We start from the raw sequence: 21,515 nt of genomic DNA, 5'->3' as shown, positions 1-21,515 counted from the left end.
AATACTGTCACCCTCTCCTATAGATTATGCCTCTGGGTCAGGTTGCAAAGTCTCAATGGATGTCTAACCTGGATTTGCATATCTGCCATTGCAAGGTGGTCTTTGGATAGTAATTACTGATTTGTATGCATACCACTGGATTTTACTGGACCAGGCCAGAAGACCCTGTTGTATTGACAACAAGGAAATGTTGAATTCAGCCTCGAAAATTGAAAGCAGAAAAATGTAAAAATTCAATGAACTTTGATTTATTTTCATAAAGCTATCCCATTTGCTTGAATATATTTTTTACCCAAGATACAACAAGAAGCTTCCATTCATCCTCCTGTTCCATGCTTATCTTTTAGAGTATTTTTAACGAAGTGCTAATGACTGTTTGATGCTTCTACCACACTTGCCTTAAAGGAAGTGAGTGGGAGGTATTACACAGCAAGGGAAGGAGAGGAAATTATGCTGCATTGGTCCTGACTCAGGAAATACCCTCCCTCAGCTGTGGTATCTATGTAGGAAACTGCACATTATGCATATACATGCCGGTTTATTGCAGTAAAAAAAATAATAAAAACCACAAACCATACACTGTATATTAATGCATGAAAACAATATGTGTATTGCAATAGCAGTTTATTTGTAGTGCAAGAGGAATGTTGGGAATCATGAGGTTTAAAATAAATCTAATCTTAATTGTTAAAGCCTATCAGGAAGAATGATTCATGTTGGATGTTGAAAATATTGTGATTAATACACTACATAGAAAACCCTGTTCAGAACTCTGGTGAATATGTACTGCATTGTGTGTTTTTAAGAATTTATTATATATATATATTTATATATATATCATTTGTGCAAAATACTTCATTATAGATACAGAATTTCTGTATTCTCAACTTGCCAGGTATTTTTTCTTGAATGAGATCAGTCAATTACAGTCCTTATAATGTAGGACATGTTTTTACTTGATATACTTAACTGCTGCTTTAAGAAAACTTCAACTAAGTACTAACATTTAAAACCATTTTTAAATAACCCCCCCCCCCCCCAAACACACACACACACACACACTTCATACACATACGTCCTGTTTCGGGTTTCTTTGGGCCGAATTGGACCCCTTCTATGCGTCGAATTGTACCCCTTATTTGGGTAATCAGTTGCAACTGATTTTCATTAAATATTTTAAAGAAGAAGCGGTTTAAAAATAAAGAGGTTTAATTATTTGAGTGAGATGCAGGCACTCAGCCTTAAATGACATAAAAAGGCATCTGTGTTGATACTAGGAGAAGGATTTAACCCTAGAAAAGGCTTTAGTTGGATCTACTAAGGATTACTGAATTATCCTTGTAAGCATTATTGACTGAATGTAAGCTTTATATCCGTCAGTAAGCACAAAGCATTAAGGTTATGATTATGCCACACCTTCACACTGGCAACAGCAGGAAATGAACCCCCATGGCCTGAAGCCAGTTTTGCAAGTACATGCACATTCGCGATATGAAGGAGAAGGGCAATACAGTTATCTTTGTCTCTCAGCTGAGTACCATGTGCACAACTCTGCATGCTGTCATTGTAGTCATGTGCATATCCACCATTAGTGAGTTAAAACATATTTAATTTACTGTACGTCAGTGTATTTTGTTGTTAGATCATTAGACATTTATCACACCCATGGAGTTTTATCTGTTTGTTTTTAATGACTGTTCGGTTTATATTTTATAAATATACAAATTATTCATCATTGTTTTTCCTCATAAAAGAGAGAGGGCATTAAATCCTGATTCTCTAAGATTGCTCTCTTGATTTCAGTTTTGAGTGATGCGACCACCATAACTCAGAAAAAGGCTGTTGTGCAGAGGGAAGGAGACAGCGTTCACATAAAGTGTGAACAGGATGGCACAGACCAACAAATGTACTGGTACAGGCAGGGTCATCAAAACGGCCTGGAGCTTATCTTCTTCTCACGGATGGATGGTGTGGACACAGAGAAGCTTGTGGTTGAGGACAGATTCACAGCCACCAGAGAGAACAGACAGCGTTTCCATCTAAACGTAACCAGGCTGCAACCTCAAGACTCAGCTGTGTACTTCTGTGCCTCCAGTTTACACAGTGCCCAAAAGTAATGTGTTCCCAATGCCAAAACCATCGGAGATCTGGCCGCTAGAGGCCAGTATCACTGAAGTCATTGCACTAATGTATACCCTTTGTATTTATTTGTTTACTTGTTCCATTTACTCTAGATAAGATGAATGCATGACTCTACATATATTTACGTTCTGCTTTAGTATGCCTTGAAGTCAGAACACAATGTGTTTTAGTGGGAAAAAGCAAAATATAATATAAGACAGGAAAACAACTTTAACAGCTGTTTTTGCACTGACCTAAAAAGAAGGCATCGCCTATTTACAGAAATACCTTTCCTCCTGCAAAACCAGCCTTGATAAGCTATGCCAACTGTTGATGGGAAGGTCTGTCCTGTTTTCAGATCATCCAAAAAACTGCAGGCCTCTCTAGCCTCAGCCAAGGTGAATAAGAAAGAGACTGGGCAATATCAAAAATGAGAGTCATAGGAGGCAAGGCAAAAACAGCTGCTAACAATGAAAAACCTAATTTCCTGTCTCACATTTTTAAAAAAACCACCTGGATGATCCCCAAGCCTTTTGGGATAATGTTATTTGGACACATGAGTCAAAAGTGTAACCTTTTGGATGAAATGGGTCCTACTATATCTGGCATTAAACAAATACAGCATTTCACAGTACAAACACCATACCAACAGTCAAACGGGGTGGTACTGCGATCGTGTGGGGATGCTGTGCTGCCTGAAGACCTGGATGACTTGCCATTATTGAAGGAACCATGAGTTCTGCTCTGTACCAGAACATTTTTTGGGAGAAAGTCCAGTCATCTGTCTGTGAGCTGAAGCTGAAGCATAGTTAAATTATGCAGCAAGTCAATGATCCAGAACACAAAAGCAAGTTCACGTCTGGCTGACTGTAAAGAAACAAAATTAAAGTTTTGGATTGGCTTATTCAAAGTCCTGACTTGAACCCAACAGAGATGCTATGGCAGGACCTGAAACGAGTGGTTCATGCACAAGAATGTACCAATGTGCCTGAATTAAAGCAGTTCTGCAAAGAGTAGTGGGCTAAAACTCCTCCACAGTGATGTGAACGACAGATATCAAATTATAGGAAGCATTTAGTTGCAGTTATTTATGCTAAAGGTGGTGTAATCAGTGAAGAGGTTTAAAGAGGATATCACTATTTCACACGAGTGATATGGGTGTTTAGTAACTTTTTTAAGTAAATAAATGACATTATATTAAAAATGTGTTTTGTGTTAACTGGGGTTCCCTTTGTTTTATATTACAGTTTATCGTAAGATGTGAAACCATTCATTGTTACAAATATGGAATAATAGAGGAAATCAGGAAGGGGGTAAGTACTTTTTCATGACACTACATGCTTCATTCACGTAACCTTTTCCAGTTTTCTTGGGGTCGATTTGGACCACTTCTCTGGTTGATCTGTTGCAAACTATTTTCATTAAATATTTTAAATAAAAAGAGTACAACGAAGCACTTAGTTACATGTATGAGAGGTTTAATGTGAGTGAGATGCAGGCACTCAGTCTTATATGACATGAACAGGCATATGTGGTGATACTGAGAGAAAGATTTAACCCTGGAAAAGGGCTTCAGTTGGATCTACTAAGGATTATGAAAGTATCCATATAGATATAATTGACGGAACGCATGCTTTATATCTTCCTGATAGGACTAAACATTAAGCCACACCTGCACACTGGGCAAAGCAGGAAATGTAACCCTGTGACCTGAATCCAGTTTTGCGAGTGCATGCACATTTGCGATATGAAAGAGAAGGGCGAGACAGTTATTGTTGTGTCTCAGCTGAGTACCATGTACACATCTCTGCATGCTACCATTGTAGTCATGTGCATATCCACCATTAGTGAGTCAAAACATATTTAATTTACTGTACGCCAGTGTATTTTGTTGTTCAATCATTTGACATTTATCACACTCATGGAGTTTTATCTGTTTGTTTTTAATGACTGTTCAGTTCATATTTTTTAAATATACAAATTATTTCCTCATAAAAGAGGGAGGGCATTAAATCCGGATTCTGAAAGATTGTTCTCTTGAACAGATTTCAGTCAGGGTTTTCAGTTCTACACATCTCATTTTGTGTAGTATTTAGTATGGAAAATAGAAGACAATGGATTACCAAATTGAAAAATGAACTCAGAAACGGCCCTTTCGTCTCGAATGTGGCTTTTAGCTTCATCCTTATGGGACTGGAGAAGCTCGTGGAGCTGGAGTTTGAGTGCCCCTGCAAACCTAAATTGAATGCTTGGTTTTCATCCTCCTTCTTCGTCATCTCAGCAGTCATGGCTATTACTCTCATGGTCATAATACAAGGATACAGGAACTGCAACTGCAAAAGCTGGATATCCAGCTTGGTTCCTGCGCTCGTTATCCAGGTTCCAGGTTCTGTCCCTGCACCAAATGATCATCAGTTCTGAGGTCTCTGAAGCCCTGTGAAAACAATTGCACTGTTGGAGGTGTTTGTTTTCGACTAAGACTTAACAGGAAGGCAGTTCGGGACATAATTTGGCCTTAAACAATCGAAGGCCAGCTACACTTCACACTAAATGTTAGATTTGAGGCCCTGTACTTACACCTAGTTCTTTGAAATGCAGTCTGTATTACAAATAATTCTATTCATGACAAAAGTACTTGTTTCTATGCATTGGTACAAACACACATGTAACGGCACATTTCTTTCAATGAGGACATGTAGAAGTGACCAGATGTGTCCAGTCCAGACCCAGTATTAAATGTTTGGCAGCTGCTGACACATAGTAATGTCTTTACTCAAAGTTACGGACAAATCATACGCATAGGTTTTGGGTGGGGGCAGGGAGACCCCTTGGTGGTCCAGTAGTGTGTCTCCCCAAAGTTGAAATGAAACCTGCGCCTGTGAGACAAATTGCATTGCAGTTTGATTTAGCAGAGGCATAAAGTGACTCAAGTATAATCAAAAATGCATCTGGAGCCTTCAGACTTGATCAGTTAGTAGTAATATGTGTTGCTGTCATTACTTATTTTGCATAACTAAATGTGCCATTGGTTTTATTCCCCTAATTGTAGAATTAGTTCTTCAATGACCCTCTAGCACTTAGCACCAAAGCTGTCATGAAGAAAAATTCACCATGTCTCATATAATGTGAGGTTTATATGAGACATAGGAAGATAATCCACACTGAAAAGATTTCACATCAGAAACCACCTAGTAATATCAGTTTTAATTGAAGTTTTTCTGACTCTGCCCAGTAGTGTGTGATGGCAACAGTAAAAACTCATATTTTTATGCCCTGCTTAGATTGGAATGCCCATTTTGTCTGTTTGTGCTCTTTTTTTTATTTTTTATTTTTTACATTATTTTTTATGAGAAAGGTTGCAGGTACAAGCACAAAAAGTTACATTAATTCACATATAAGACAAAACAGGAGAAATGATATCTATATGTACCTGCTGGCTGCCACTCCATATAGCATAATGTAAAAAAAAAAAAAAAAAATAATAATAAAATAATAATAATAATAAACATGTAACATACACATATAGTTTCTTGTGCATATTTGCATATTATTGCACATTATGCATATAATTATTATTTTGCAAATAGCAAATAAAATAAAAATAGTAATAAAAACAAAACAAAAGGCCGGTATACATATATATATATATATATGCATACTCACATACATACACATGCCTATACTCATACATATACACATACCCATTATCCCCTCCCTCTATACATCCCCTTATCCCTCCCAGATGAGTAGCAACCCCCACCTCCTTAACTCTTCAGTCGTATCAAATCACCAACCCCGTATCCCTTCCCATCAACCCCTGTATCCCACTACCAACCACCTTTGAAGAAAATAAATAAATACATTTAAAAAAATAAAATAAAATAAATACATTTTAAAAAGTAAAACAAATAAATCAATAAAAAACACAAATTGGTCATCATATTTATAAGGTGGAGGTCCTTACTTTATAAGGTAAAGGACTTCACTTGATCTAGAATGGAATTCCAACTCTCTATTTTCTGGTAATTAGCACCATTTAATCTTGCTGTAGAAAGTTCCATTGATACAACATCTTGTAATAACTGTTTCCACTGGTTAAATGGGAGAGTGTGCGGAGATCGCCATCTGAGTGCCAATTTTTTTTTTTTGCCGCTGTGCTTCCTGCTAGCCAGAAACGTCTTTGGAATGTGTTTAAAGTTAATACATCATCATCATTAAGGAGCATCAATTTTATACAACAAGGAATATTTATTTGTAGTACTTTGGATAAGTGTTTAGCAACCCGTTCCCAAAAGCATTTAACCATGGGGCACTCACACATCATGTGTGGGAAGGTACCAGTTACATTTAAGGAACAAAATAAGCAATTTGGTGAGTTCGCTAATTTCATCCTATAGCGTTTCTGGGGAGTTAGATAAGTTCTGTGAACAAAATTGAAGTGGATCAGCTGATGACAGATTCACAGCCACCAGAGAGAACAGACAGCGTTTCCATCTAAACGTGACCAAGCTGCAACCTCAAGACTCAGCTGTGTACTTCTGTGCCTCCAGTTAGTGAGTTGAATTCTGAAAGATTGTTCTCTTGAACAGATTTCAGTCAGGGTTTTCAGTTCTACACATCTCATTTTGTGTAGTAGTAAGTATGGAAATAAAACAATGGTTTACCATATTGAAAAATCAACTCAGAAACAGCCCTTTGGTCTCGAATGCGGTTTTTAGCTTCATCCTTATGGGACTGGAGAAGCTCGTAGATCTGGAGTTTGAGTGCCCCTGCAAACCTAAATGGAATGCTTTGTTTTCATCCTCCTTCTTCATCATCCCAGCTGTCATGGGTATTGCTCTCATGGTCATAATACAAAGATGCCAGAACTGCAACTTCAAAAGCTGGATATCCAGCTCAGTTCCTGCGCTCGTGTGGCTGATCCTTCTGTTTCTCGATGGCCAGTACTATACCTGCGCGAAGACGGACTGGAAGGGCAGGTTTGTTATTGTTCATAAAGCTGACCCGCTGAAATGGTGCGAGCCGAAAGGCGACGACAACGTTACACAGAAGCAGGAGCTGATGGAGCGCTCTCAGGGATTCATTGTTCAATCTCAGGTGAGGAACGCTCCAGGTACTGATGTACCCACATGTTTATTGTGTTTTTATTGTCTGTATTTGTTCTCAGGACTTCTTTTGGGGGGCTGGATCGGTCCTGGCCCCAACACAATTCTGTGTACCACAATCTTCATTAGAACTGACCAGTTCTTTAAGTTTGAATGAGGTGACTAATTATCCAGGTTCCAGGTTCTGTCCCTGCACCGAATGATCATCACTTCTGAGGTCTCTGAGGCCCTGTGAAAACAATTGCACTGTTGGAGGTGTTTGTTTTCGACTAAGACTTAACAAGAAGGCAGTTTGGGACATAATTTGGCCTTAAACAATTGAAGGCCAGCTACACTTCACACTAAATGTTAGATTTGAGGCCCTGTACTTACACCTAGTTCTTTGAAATGCAGTCTGTATTACAAATAATTCTATTCATGACAAAAGTACTTGGTATGCATTGGTACAAACACACATGTAACGGCACATTTCTTTCAATGAGGACATGTAGGAAGGACTGGCCAGATGTGTCCAGTCCAGACCCAGTATTAAATGTTTGGCAGCTGCTGACACGTAGCAATATCTTTACTCAAAGTTACGGACAAATCATACGCATAGTTTTGGGGGTTTGGGCAGGGAGACCCCTTGGTGGTCCAGTAGTGTGTCTCCGCAAAGTTGAAATGAAACCTACGCCTGTGAGACAAATGCATTGCAGTTTGATTTAGCAGAGGCATAAAGTGACTCAAGTATAACCAAAAATTCATCTGGAGCCTTCAGACTTGATCAGTTAGTAGTAATATGTGTTGCTGTCATTACTTATTTTGCATAACTAAATGTACCATTGGTTTTATTCCCCTAATTGTAGAATTAGTTCTTCAATGACCCTCTAGCACTTAGCACCAAAGCTGTCATGAAGAAAAATTCACCATGTCTCATATAATGTGAGGTTTATATGAGACATAGCAAGATAATCCACACTGAAAAGATTTCACATCAAAAACCACCCAGTAATATCAATTTTAATTGAAGTTTTTCTGACTCTGCCCGGTAGTGCGTGATGGCAACAGTAAAAACTCATATTTTTATGCCCTGCTTAGATTGGAATGCCCATTTTGTCTGTTTGTGCTCTTTTTTTAATTTATTTTTTTACATTAATTTTTATGAGAAAGGTTGCAGGTACAAGCCGAAAAAGTTACATTCATTCACATATAAGACAAAACAGGAGAAATGATATCTGAATGTACCTGCTGGCTGCCACTCCATATAGCATAATGTAAAAAAAAATAATAATAATAATAAATAAATAATAATAATAATAAACATGTAACATACACATATAGTTTCTTGTGCATATTTGCATATTATTGCACATTATGCATATAATCATTATTTTGCAAATAGCAAACAAATTAAAAATAGTAATAAAAACAAAACAAATGGCTGGTATACACACATACATACACATGCCTATACTCATACATATACCCATATCAGCCTCCCTCTATACATCCCCTTATCCCTCCCAGATGAGTAGCAACCCCCACCTCCTTAACACTTCAGTCGTATCGAATCACCAACCCCGTATCCCTTCCCATCAACCCCTGTATCCCACTACCAACCACCTTTGAAGAAAATAAATAAATTCATTTAAAAAAATAAAATAAAATAAATAAATTTTAAAAAGTAAAACAAATAAATAAATAAAAAACACAAATTGGTCATCATATTTATAAGGTGGAGGTCCTTACTTTATAAGGTAAAGGACTTAACTTGATCTAGAATGGAATTTTTTTTTTTTGCCGCTGTGTTTCCTGCTAGCCAGAAACGTCTTTGGAATGCATTTAAAGTTAATACATCATCATCATTAAGGAGCATCAATTTTGGACAACAAGGAATATTTATTTGTAGTACTTTGGATAAGTGTTTAGCAACCTGTTCCCAAAAGCATTTAACCATGGGGCACTCCCACATCATGTGTGGGAAGGTACCAGGTACATTTAAGGAACAAAATAAGCAATTTGGTGAGTTCGCTAGTTTCATTCTATAGCGTTTCTGGGGAGTTAGATAAGTTCTGTGAACAAAATTAAAGTGGATCAGCTGATGATTTGGGTTTCGGGATGCCATGCTAATATTTCCCCAAACTTTGACCCAGTTGATATGTTGTTGTATGCCAAAATCAGTATTCCAAGCCTGAATGACAGGCAATGAGGATGAAGATCTTTGTAATAAATCTTTATATATTATGGAGACTTGTCCTTTGGGTAAACCTGGTATTTTTTTAATGAAAGTAACTAAGGGGTGAATGGGTGGTTGAGACCATGGAACCCCGTAGGCCCGCATAGCAGACCGAAGTTGTAAATACAAGAAAAAAGAAGTATCCGGCAAGTTATAAGTTTCTTTCAGATCTGAAAAAGTTCTTAAACCATGACCATCCATGATATCGCTCAGTGCATGTATACCAGAATTGTTTGTGCTCTTCACTGCATCTGCTTCTGTCAAATCAGGAAAATGCAGATAGGCACGAACCCTCAAAACGTGTGATTTCAAGCACCTGAATATTTTACTCCGCAATTCGCAAGTTAGGCTTGCACAGATGTTGAGTCAAAGAAGAACATTTAATATGTAGCTTGTTCATGCAGATAGTTTGCTTGACCGCTCACTGAGATCCCGTACTCCCTGAGTGTTGTTACGCCAGTAATATGCCACCAGGATGCCAGACCCCGAACCACATCTACACCAGAACAGTGCCTTAGCAGATGGAATCACACAGCTGCCCTCAACAAAGTTACATTTCATAGGACTGTTGAGTGGCTTGTCCTGTTAAAGCATTGGTGCTCTATCTGCTCTTTGGTCTGGTATCAAATGCTGACCATGCCAGTTCCAAATTTGGCTGTTCTACTGGGTGGCACCATAGTTTCTCGATAGTAACCAGAGTGTCAGCTCCAGTGTTCCTTCTGCTGTCTAGTTGTGTGCTGTATTAGATGCAAAGTTTTGTGAGCAGACATGCCCAAGGACAGAATGGATGGTCAGTCTGTCCGAATGAACTGGGCACTACTCCTCTGAAACAATGACTGTTCAGCTCAGCTGTTGGACATCCGAGTGAAAAGAAATGCTGGCAAAATGCACCTTGGGGATGTAGGATTGCCAGTCCCTTCCCATATTAATGGAGATGGTCGCAAAGGGATGGGCCTACTTATGTGATTTGGCTGAAACTCAAAAGTTCCATTTTGTGTAGGTTATTAAGGTAAACGGGTTTAATTAAACTGATGCCTATGTTTTCTGTTTGCTTTATATTTCAGGTTATAGGCATAGCTCTGCTCCTGCCTACATGTTTGGGACTCATCGTGTACGTGATCCGACAATGCTGCATGAAAAAAGAGGCAAACCAGGATATGAATTTGTGAATTGTCCTGCTGCCTTTCATCTTTGCCTATTAAGTCACATTTGGAGGTTTTCTTTATCACTGCTGTACAGAAAACTTGCAAAATTATCTTCATTTATTACGTATCATCACTGTTTTGTAAATTCTTAAGGGAACCTTTTCTCTTTTTTTATGAACAAGTCTGCTCTGACTTTTAATGGACTGATTTCATGGATTTTACTTCAGAATGATTGTAATTTGATTGTAATTTCAGAATATATGTTAAATGATTACATTTTAAAACACCTTTTTACTTTCTAGCAAAACCAGAGTATACTGTATTGGCTTTGTGAATTTTTTGTATGAATAATGTATGAAAAAACTTGAAATATATCTCATTATTATACTAAGGTTCATCTGATTCCCTTGATTAGGGTTATTGAAGAGTCACTATCAAATAAAAAGTGCCTGTCTTGAGCTTGTATTTTTGCTTTTTCACAAATATTATCAATAGCACGAGAGTTGACCTTCTGCTGGTGTTTTCGGTCTCAAAGTGAACAAGCAAGAGAACGGGAAGTGAAGTAGTTTCTCTGAGTAAAAATGATCTTGCCATTGTCTGGTCCATAGTATGTGTTAAGAGGAGTGTTGACACCATCACAGGGAAGGATGACTCAATGGAGACACACACATGTGGTATTGGGGAGTGTCCAACACACATGAGCAAGCAGTTTGTCACCCCTATCACATTTATTTCCTGTGAACTGCAGTAGTTATTTTCACGTCTTCCTCTCCACTCTGGTAAATCAGGTCTTATGTTGTTTGAAAAAGAAAAATTCCCTGAACATCTAGCTAGTGTTTCTATTGCGTATTTGCATGTTAAAATAGCCCAAAAATATCATCTCTGTAGCAAACAAATTGCTGCCTTAAAACATTATTGCATGAAATATACCTTGACAAGCCCTCCGGAGAGACAGATTTTATTTGTAGTCTGATAACATTGGCACAGCTCATTTACACTACTTGTGGTTGCTTCAACTTGAACGTGAGCATGTGGAGGCAGAACATGTGGTTGGAAAATGTCACGTGTTTTCAGAGCACGCCTCCTGCATTTCCAGGTCAAAAACTGTGGCTCTTCACTTCTGTAGTATTCAGTCAGTTTCCCTCATTTATTTTCAAAATCACCCTGCGCCCTCTAAAAATCCCATGTGGAAATGTTTTTCAATTTTAAAATGAGGAGAAGACGCGTTTATCCATCAGTATTTTAACAGCTTCACTGACAGCTGTAGTATGAGCAAGTCACTGGTAAAGGTATTGATGCACCTGTACCCTTGATTCCTTATTCTGTACTTTGGACACTTAGGGCTGTTACACTGATGTGAAAAGGAAAGTACACCCTCTCTCAGTCCTATAGTTAAAAATATTAGGACATAACCAACTCTCTTATCTCACAAAAGTCCTCAATAAATCTAACCTCACAAGACACACAACTAGCACACGAAAGGATTACTAATTTTTTATTTGAACCACAAATAAGTAAATAAATATGCAAAACCATAGAATTGAAAGGGCCTTGACTTTCTTTTTCAGCTCATTGTATGTGCATGTGCATCTGCAACTAGCATTTTGCAATTCGAGGGACTCGAGATCAGTCCACAATGTGGAAGTGCTGAGCTACCCCTCCTAATTCTACTGTGGGAGATCAGTATTGTCAGCAAGGTTGCATAAATGTATGGAAACACACTAAGCATATTACACAGCATTTTATAATTTCAGAATATTTTAAATACTTTAATACCCTTTGTGTAAACATTCACTTCCAATTATCAAGATTATTTCAGCAGTAATGCTTGTTGACATCTGCTGTGTCGAGTTCTGGTGCACCTCTCAACCGCGCTTCTGTGCTGCACTCTTTCTCTGCAGCTAAAAGCATGCGGTTTGGTTTCCTGGCCTACCTCCACATCGCCCACGCTATGCTAACGCTTTCCAAAGTAAACGGCACATTTCTGCCTACTAAAAACCACATCCTGCTGCACTGCGTACAGGTTGTTTCATATCTCTTTGTTTTTTCTCCCTGCTGCAATTTTATGCGAAGCAAAACGTGGGTGATGTGTCTATATGAATGAAAAAATAAAAGAAATGAAGTTTGTCTTGGACAGGCACTATGGAAACACGTTTGTCTGACAAGGAGATCATTTCAAGACTTTGAAGTGAACAAAAACAGACACACATCCATTTATCTCTACAACTGCTACACTAAGAACATCGTGAATCTTCATTAATTTTTTTACTGAAAGTCTTTAGATAAAAGAGTATATATCCATCTTCAGAAAACTTAAGATGGCAATGTGGCCACAAATTCAATTTATAAAGTGCTCTAGGTTAATGTAAAATATTATTGTCACATATATTTGAAAAAAATACACACAATAAAAATGTATGATTGTGATTTATAGGCTTATATAACACTCCCCTCATTAAATAGAGTGCTAGTTAACATGCAGCAACAGTCATTATACACAGAGTAAACGCTATATTGTATTGTTCTGTGAATTGTTCATTTGGTGTGAATAGCTGGAAGTGTAGTTTGCAGTTGAGGCAGCTGTGTCTCTGTACTGAATCATTTTCTCGGAACCCCCTGCGTTTCTAAAAACCCACTCTTTCAGACTTACAGGAAATGTGTTCTCTTTAATAAGCCTTGCAAACAAAGGAAATCATTCTTTGCAAAAAACCACACTCCAAAGCAATCTTCATGGGTGCGCCACTTGAGTAAGCTATTGCAGTAATGCTAAGGCTGAGTTTGGGCAGCATGTCATTTATTTAAATCAGTCATTTAGATAAATCATTTTGGAATTGAAAATCATCATACATTATACTGCAGTAAATACATATCAATAAATGATGTAGACTCATCTCTGTTCATCACTGAGGGACACAGAGTGGCAGGATATTGTATGTGCTCTCCCTAACAAAAGAGGTTCCTTATCTCGGTGTAATTCTGCTCAGACAATGTTATTTTCTAAAACTGCCTATACCATATTTAATGTTCCATAATGACTAAATATGGATAAATACCCGTATTCATAACACACGTGTCAGTTGGTTTCCAGGATCTGGATGTGCATGCAGTGGTAGCTCTGGTATTATTTTAATAGTCATTAAAATAAAATTATGATGCCTTTCCAATGAAGTGTTCAGTTTACCAGCTAAATATTTTAATTAAACATAGGAATACATGGTTTATGGTATAAAATTCTTGTACGGCTTGTACGGGAGAAGGATTATAGGATTATAGTAAATTGCTAATAAAACATAATATTACATTTTAACAGGAGAACAAACAAAATATGACACGAATATCCTCTTTTGCATACACTTTTCAAATTTTTACAAACCACGCTACTATTCACTAAACTGAAAACAGAAGCTTTAATGATTATAGATGTCTGCCAGACAATATTATTGGTCATTTATAGAAATATATGTTCAGTTATTATATTCAGTTTTCACAGCCATTATTCATCCATTTACATTTATATTATATTACTTTATCATGCCCCCTCCATAATCATATTCAGTGAATTGTTACAGAGAACAAGGGTTCCAAAGTAGAACTTTGGTCACATGACATCCTGTGAAGTAAACATACTATGCAGATGGTCAACATTTTTGACAGCTGTAGGAATCTACAATTGTTGAATGTAACTCATTTTGGATAATTAAGAAAAACCTGACACACAACTTGGATACTTAAGAGATGATGACAGGCAACACCTGATAATAACATTATACTTATCATAAACACATAAACCACACATATATAGTTTCTTTTTCAAAGGATTCTTCTGATGTTTCTTCTTGTCAGTCTGTTGTCAGTCAAGAAACTTTGCTGCTGAGGAACCCTGGGAAAATATGACATATACAATGGCATATAGCAATACTGATCATGGATACAGTTCTGTCAGTGCAAATGATTTATTTGAATGATGATTTGATCAGTTTCTTACCTTCAATTTCCATACAAAGGTTGCCAGAAATAACGCAAACAGAGCACTTTTCACCAGGACAAGAATATACGATAACTCTGCTGCATTTCCACTCCACTTATTTTCCTCTGTTTGTGAAATGAGAGAGAAGTCGATGTTTTAATTGCCAGAAAAAGCGGCAACACACAGCAGGAATTAAACAACAGTCTTTCATGCGGTAGTAATCATTGTCTTATGGTTAAATGTTTCTGTCAACGCTACTGCTATTAGAATATAATAAATCTTACCTGCTGTAGTGCCACAATCTGAAACAAAAATAGAACTATGTTAAAATGTAATTGAATTCAGTTCTACAGCACCTTAATTAACGTGTATGCTCCTCAAGTTAATTAATGTTCCACATTCAGTTGTATGCTTTCAAAAATGTTTTATCTACCATTACCATCAAAAATAATTGCTGATTGCATGGATGAGTGCCATCCTTTTCATAACCAACTGTCATAACATAACATAATATTTGGTTTTATATACCCAAAATGTTGACATAATACTATGAACACATAAAATAAGTGAATAGCTAATTATGTAATGATTTAATAAACTGTTGTTAAAAATTTTCACTGAGAAACTCATCAAAAACCTCCCCAGTTATGTTACCACAATAATGTGAGAACAAGTCAAGTCAAGTTTATTGATCACATACACATTAGCATGGCAGTGCGATTCCTTGTTCCTGTTTGTTACTCTCTCATCCCAATACAATAAACAATCAATCAATTGAATGATGATAATAATAGTATTATCATTATCAACAAGAGTATGAGTCCAGCGTTGCAAGCAGTGCTCAAGAATCTATACATTTGTAGTTTCTTTACTTACACAGGGTCCCTTGGATGGTGGCATTAACGTATATGGTTTTGTTTCCATCGAAGAAGCTGACTGAACAATAGAATTTATTCCGGGTGTTTTGCCACTCTTCCGCTCTGACCCTCAGTCGACTGGTGATGCTGTAGTTGCCGGACTTGTCTGACCGTATTGCAGACTCATCCGTCTTGGAACGGGGGGTCTCATCGCGGGGGGTCTCATCGCGGCTTTTGATCTTCCAGGCGATCGAGACATGATCAGGATAGAAGTCGGTGGCCACACAAACCAGGGTGGCACGATTCTTCGTCTTGATCTCCTTTTTGGATGGTGGGAGAATTTTCACTTTGGGCTCTGATATGATATAATTTTCTTCTGTAAGTCAAACAAAATAAATGGAGGAATATTTATGTTTATCAATTTTCTGTTCATGAGCATCATCTAATCTGGACAGGAGAAGGAGACATTGTAACAGGCTCAAATGTTTAAGGCACTAATATTCACAAACCTCAAATCAAACTCACCCAGCACTGTGAGTTTTGTTCCCAAGCCGAAATACAGCACATTTGCAGAGCACAGCCTTGCATGACAGACACAAAAATCTTTCCATCTCGTTTACTCCACAGGAACTTCATATCATGTCAGTTGTTTTAATAACATTCAATCTGTGCTCGATAAATGTTTTCCTTACATTTTTTTTCAGCATACAAACCATGTCAGGAATAACAATATTTTCTTTGTTTGCTGCAAAACATGCACCAAATTTTACATTTTTCTCTGATATTGATAGTGCTTTCTTTCCCAGACTCTGATATTAATGGTGCTGTCTTACCTAGAACTGTTAACCGGGTTCCTTCCCCGAAGAACTGCTCCCTGTTCTCACACTGCCTTTCCTTTGGTGCAATACCACTCTAAGGTATTAACGAGTTATACCCACTCTAATGGCATGTCGCTGTGACCTTCAGCAGTATGACACTATCATTTTAATGTATAAAAACGCAAATTGTGTTTTGAGTCTTTTCATATATCTAGACCATTTTAGAGCAACATAATGGTTTACTGAGACATAGCAGTTACAGCTTTATTAGTAACAAAATGTACTTTTCTGTTTTTGGCCCTATGTTGAATTTTTTCCAGCTCTGCTTGATTTTGAAGGAGCTGAGAATTTTCAGATGCAACATGCCCTGGAAGAATTATAAGAGACTCATTCCTAAATAAATTAAACAAGATCTTCTTAAGAAATGAACCCCCAAACAAAGCAATTTCTTCTAAATGAAACTCTTGACACCTCTCTTACCTAAAACAGTGAGCTTTGTGCCTTTTCCGAAGTAAGCGCGATCAGTGTTCACACTGCTTTCTTGCTGCAGAAAAACTGGACTCCTAAATGAAACTTCTGTCTCTTTGTAAACTCTGAAACCCAATGAACTCTACTATTGGGGGCTCAAATTAATGAACAAATTTTGTTGTTTACACTGTTTCCGAACTATCAGAAAAGCTTTACGCCATAATACTGGAATTCTAGAAATGGAGCCTCATAACATGTACAGGTGTTTTTAAATGACAGAATAACATCTAATTTTAAAAGAATTTAATAACATACCTAATACGGTAAGCTTGGTTCCTTCTCCGAAGTAAGCTGGGTCATTGTATCCACTGTTAGACAGCATGGGTACAAATCTACTCTGCTAGCATTGCGATGAATATCATTACTTACCTTCATTTCATTCTTTACCATTCCATTTTCAAAAAGCAAATGCAACCTTCTTGTCGAATTTTACTTTATGTCACCAGAGCAGCAAAACCTCACAATTGTCAAAGATGAGTCCCTAGGTACTATGTGACATGCAAAACCAATCCAATCTTACTTATATTACAACTGTTTTTACTGGCATCTAATTTAACGGACGGTATTTACTGATGAAATAAGTGTTCTAGCAACTTGCTTACCTAAAACTGTGAGTTTGGTTCCATTTCCAAAGTAAGCAGGATTAAGGTTCACACTGATTTCTTACAACAGAAAAACTGTCTCATTTGTCTTTGAAAATAATAAGACATTCTCAAACCAAAGGAGACCATGCAGTGGCAATCAGAACACAGTTAAATTAAAGAAACATTTCTGAATTACCTAAAACGGTGATTTTTGTGCCTCCACCAAAGTATGCGGGGTAGTTGGTCACATCGTTTCTAAGCTGTCATAAAAACCTTTCCTCCAATCACACAGAAATTATTTAAAGGGGTCATCTAGAGAATATGTGTAAAACCAGGAGATATTACATAGTTTACTCTCTTTTACAATGGCTCTTTTTTATTTCTTACCTAAGACAGTGAGCTTGGTTCCTCCTCCAAAGTAAACTGGATTATTGTTTGCACTGTTAGATGGCATGTGTACAATTCTCATCTCATTGAGTTCAGTCATCAATGCTAAGATTCAGTTTAATTAAATACTTTCATGTTTATGTTATTTAGACCTGAACAACCTCACAATCACCGAAGATGGACAAATGGATACTGCAGAGTCTTCTTAACCAATCCACGATTACAGATTACCAAAGTGGGATACAATTTCACACAACCTGGACAGACTAGCATCCACTCCACTTACCGAGAACAGTTAGTTTGGTTCCATCACCAAAGTAAGCCTGAGCGGCATTCACCTTGATCTGAGGCAGAATTAAAACCCACTGGGCTCAATTCATCAATCACAGGCAACGTTATGCTAATAGAGTACACAGTACAGCACAGCATAGAGCAAATAATATATTTTTAAAGGTATTCACCCATACCGAAAACTGTCAGTTTGGTTCCTTTTCCAAATGATGGTGGAATCGAGGAGCACTGAAGGAATTAGCAGACTTAAAAAGTACCACTACACTGCAATTTTTGAACATGAGAGGTGATCTTTTGATTAGAAACCAATCGAGTGCTGATTGGGACCAAAGAAATAGTTTTCTTACCTAAAACAGTTAGTTTTGTTCCTTCACCAAAATATGCTGGAGTGCTTGAGCACAGCATGATATTTCTGACTAAGAATAAAGTGTTCCAAAAATGTTCCATATGCCAGCACTGCAAAACTGCTTAATGTTTGATTTATATAAACACTTCATTATTTATGATGTTACAATGGTTCCTAAAGTTTTATATAGAAGAATTACAGAAATAGATTTGAACTTACCTATAACTGTGAGTTTTGTGCCTGGACCAAAGTAATACTCAGTGTTTGCACGTCGCTCAGATCATGACACATAACATTTGACTGATATAGCTTACACAGAAATATCCATTTCTTACCTAAAACAGTCAGTTTTGTACCTCTGCCAAAGTAAGCTTCAAATCCAGCACAGTGACTGGGCCTGATTGAATTACAACTTATCTTTTTTCCTATGAAAAATGGCTTAAAGCAGCAAGAATAGCAGGTAATACCTTACCAATGTAAAAAAAAAAGACATTGTGAAAACTTACCCAGCACCGTTAGCTTGGTTCCATTTCCAAAGTGTGCCTCTGATCCAGTGGCACGATGATCAAGCCAAACACATGAATATTGGCACCGTCGAAGGTGAGGAGGCCAGGTTGTTTCCATGTCATTCTGTGAAACAGCAGCATTCCACTGGTTCTTGTAGTTGAATCAGGCTTGTTTTTGAGGAGCAGTACCCCTGCCGAAGTCCACCTGACCGCCATTTTGGCTCTGTTGCCGGCCTTTGCCACCGTGCTCTGAGGCGGAGGTTTTTGTACAGCCGGTCTATGGAGATGTAACACTGTGTCCCCCCTGTCCCCACGGTGTTACACAGTCTAACAAAAAAGATGCGCTCAGCTCCTTCACCTGCTGTACGGATAAGATGTGAAGTTAACGGATCAGACCAGATATATCTATTTATACGCCAGAAGAGAAACAGTGAAACATCTGTGTCATGACACTGTGTTTGGGGGGATGCGCCACTCCACAATATAGAACTACACTTCCGGGACATGCCACTCACCTGCGTGGCATTGGGAGGGTGCCAACTATGTGTGTATTGTACCCACCCAAACTGACTTGTGTGTCTTCAGCCTGATAAATGATTGTAGAGATATACCACGCTACATATGTAGATTCATTAAACCATGTCGGGTGGTAGTCTTTTCATTATCCTGAATTTGCAGACTTGTAACTGAAGAATTGAATGAGGTTTAGTCCAGCAAACTTAAATAAGGGAAAATCATACCTTATTTCCTGAGCAGAAAATCGTTTTGTTTCAGGAGATATGGGGAGCTGTTCCTGTGTTTAAAAAAATATAGAAATGGACTTGCATGCCCTCGATAAAGGGAGAAAAAAATATCAGTGATCGAAGTTGTCCCAAGAAGTGCAAACACGAGTCTGCTGTGTCACCTGCAGGGGGAGCTCTCCTCTAAGTAAACTTCTCGGTTGTGGCAGTCACCAGGGATTGCAGATAGTGTATATGCTGGGAATAGCGTATGGCTCTTCATATTAGGTAGACTTGGTTATCTTTGCCTTGCAAGGTAATCCCAATGTCAATCCCAGATTCATTCACATCTGATTTTCAGTTTTACAAAAACATTTCTTTTTGGTGAAACTCTGACATTTACGAAAATTTCACAAAAAAAATATATTTAAATTCTGTCTTCTAGTGTTGTTGACCTTTTAAAGGGTGAGTGGATCTGGTGTCTCCCCACTTTCCCACGGTTTCAGGGAATGACTAATTTAGAAGGAATTCTTGGCAGCTAAATAACTATCCAGATGCATGTTGCAACATATACAGTCGTACTGTAGCGGGTTCCTTGGAACATGATAACCGATATTTTGCTTGACTGTTAGGAAAAGATGAGTCATAAATGTTTCCGTATGTGATGCCAGTTGATTCAGCTTTATTGAGAGGTGAATAATATTTGCAGTTTAGAAACGCTTATTGCGCATACGTACATTCAAAATCAAGGGCATAACCATGGTGGGGGACACTTTCTTGTACAGTTTGTGAGCTTCGAGAATTTTCTCAACGTGGACTCTGGAGCAGCATGTAGACTCTAAGGAACTAGTGTCTGAAGAACTCGTGGCAATTTATCACCTTTCTGCAAACTTTACAATACATAGCATCACGGTACAGTCAGCGAGGGAGGTGAAACACCATTCACAAGCGACTATTAAGGAGACTATTAGGTTTTCTGTTACCTATAGTAGCTACAGTTTGCATGTTTGGATTTTCAGTTAATTTGTTTTTCATGAACAGACTACGGAAAGAACACATTAACAAATGTATTTGCTTTATTGCAACTGCTCTTACAAATGTGGCACCCACCCTAATTTGGAATTTCCAGTTAGCTCTTTAGAGTTGTGTTCATGTGCTGAAAATCCACGGATTTCCTCCAATGCACATGGTGTCGCCAAAAGCTTCTTTTCACGCCACAACCCTGACAGGCCAAGTGTGCAGAGACACACACCATGAACAAATCACACCGGGGGTGGGCGCTAGAGAGCAATGGTCATGGACCCCTAATCAACTGAACCCTCCCGTCCCTGGGCGATACAAATGTCAGCTGAGCGCCACCCTGAAAGGGTGCCAGCCACAGTTGGTACTGGCCACGGTTCGGATGCATATCCATAACCACTGGGCTCGTCCATGCATTTGATTATATTGACTTCACAGGATGAGCCACCCGTGCTGCTATTTGCATTCATTTATAATATAAATTCATTTATTTATACATTTATTGCATTCAATAAATAAAGTATTGAGGGGTTAACTATATCAGCTTTTTGGCAGGTAGATGGCTCATTTGATTGAGACAACACGCTGTGCATGGATGAGAATCAGAGCCTTGGATCAAATCTATACCCGTGCTGATGGTGGCTGGCTCCATCACAGTCTCAAAAAGAGGAAAATTGACTTAGGGATTCATTGATTCATAGATCAACCATGTCTCCGTATTGCATGATACGAGTCCCCTGTCAAAGCTGCTCTGCTATACTTATGTTAAAAGCACTTATGCATTCCATGAATAGTAATATGCTACGTTACCTTATCTACTGCAGGAATGTAAAGAAAATCTAAAGTTAGCCTTGTATTCTAAAACCTGGTAAAGAGAAACAATGTGTTTTGTGTTATGGATTTGTT

General features: G+C 38.0%; 2 gene segments (V, D, J or C); one reads left to right on the top strand and one right to left on the bottom strand.

Moving 5' to 3' along the window:
• Positions 1-1,218: 1,218 nt before the first annotated feature.
• Positions 1,219-4,226, top strand: LOC118227643. The segment is given in 3 exon segments: positions 1,219-1,591; positions 1,804-2,113; positions 3,369-4,226. Coding segments are annotated over 3 exon segments (435 nt in total).
• A 9,531-nt stretch (positions 4,227-13,757) lies between these two features.
• On the bottom strand, positions 13,758-17,352 carry LOC118227425. The segment is given in 5 exon segments: positions 13,758-14,466; positions 14,572-14,678; positions 14,838-14,855; positions 15,430-15,786; positions 17,012-17,352. Coding segments are annotated over 5 exon segments (579 nt in total).
• Between the last annotated feature and the right edge of the window lie 4,163 nt (positions 17,353-21,515).

Source organism: Anguilla anguilla, chromosome 5 (assembly GCF_013347855.1).
Source record: "Anguilla anguilla isolate fAngAng1 chromosome 5, fAngAng1.pri, whole genome shotgun sequence".
Classification (NCBI taxonomy): Eukaryota; Metazoa; Chordata; class Actinopteri; order Anguilliformes; family Anguillidae; genus Anguilla; species Anguilla anguilla.
Note: the sequence above shows the minus strand (reverse complement) of the source record. Positions and strands in the feature narration are given on the sequence as shown.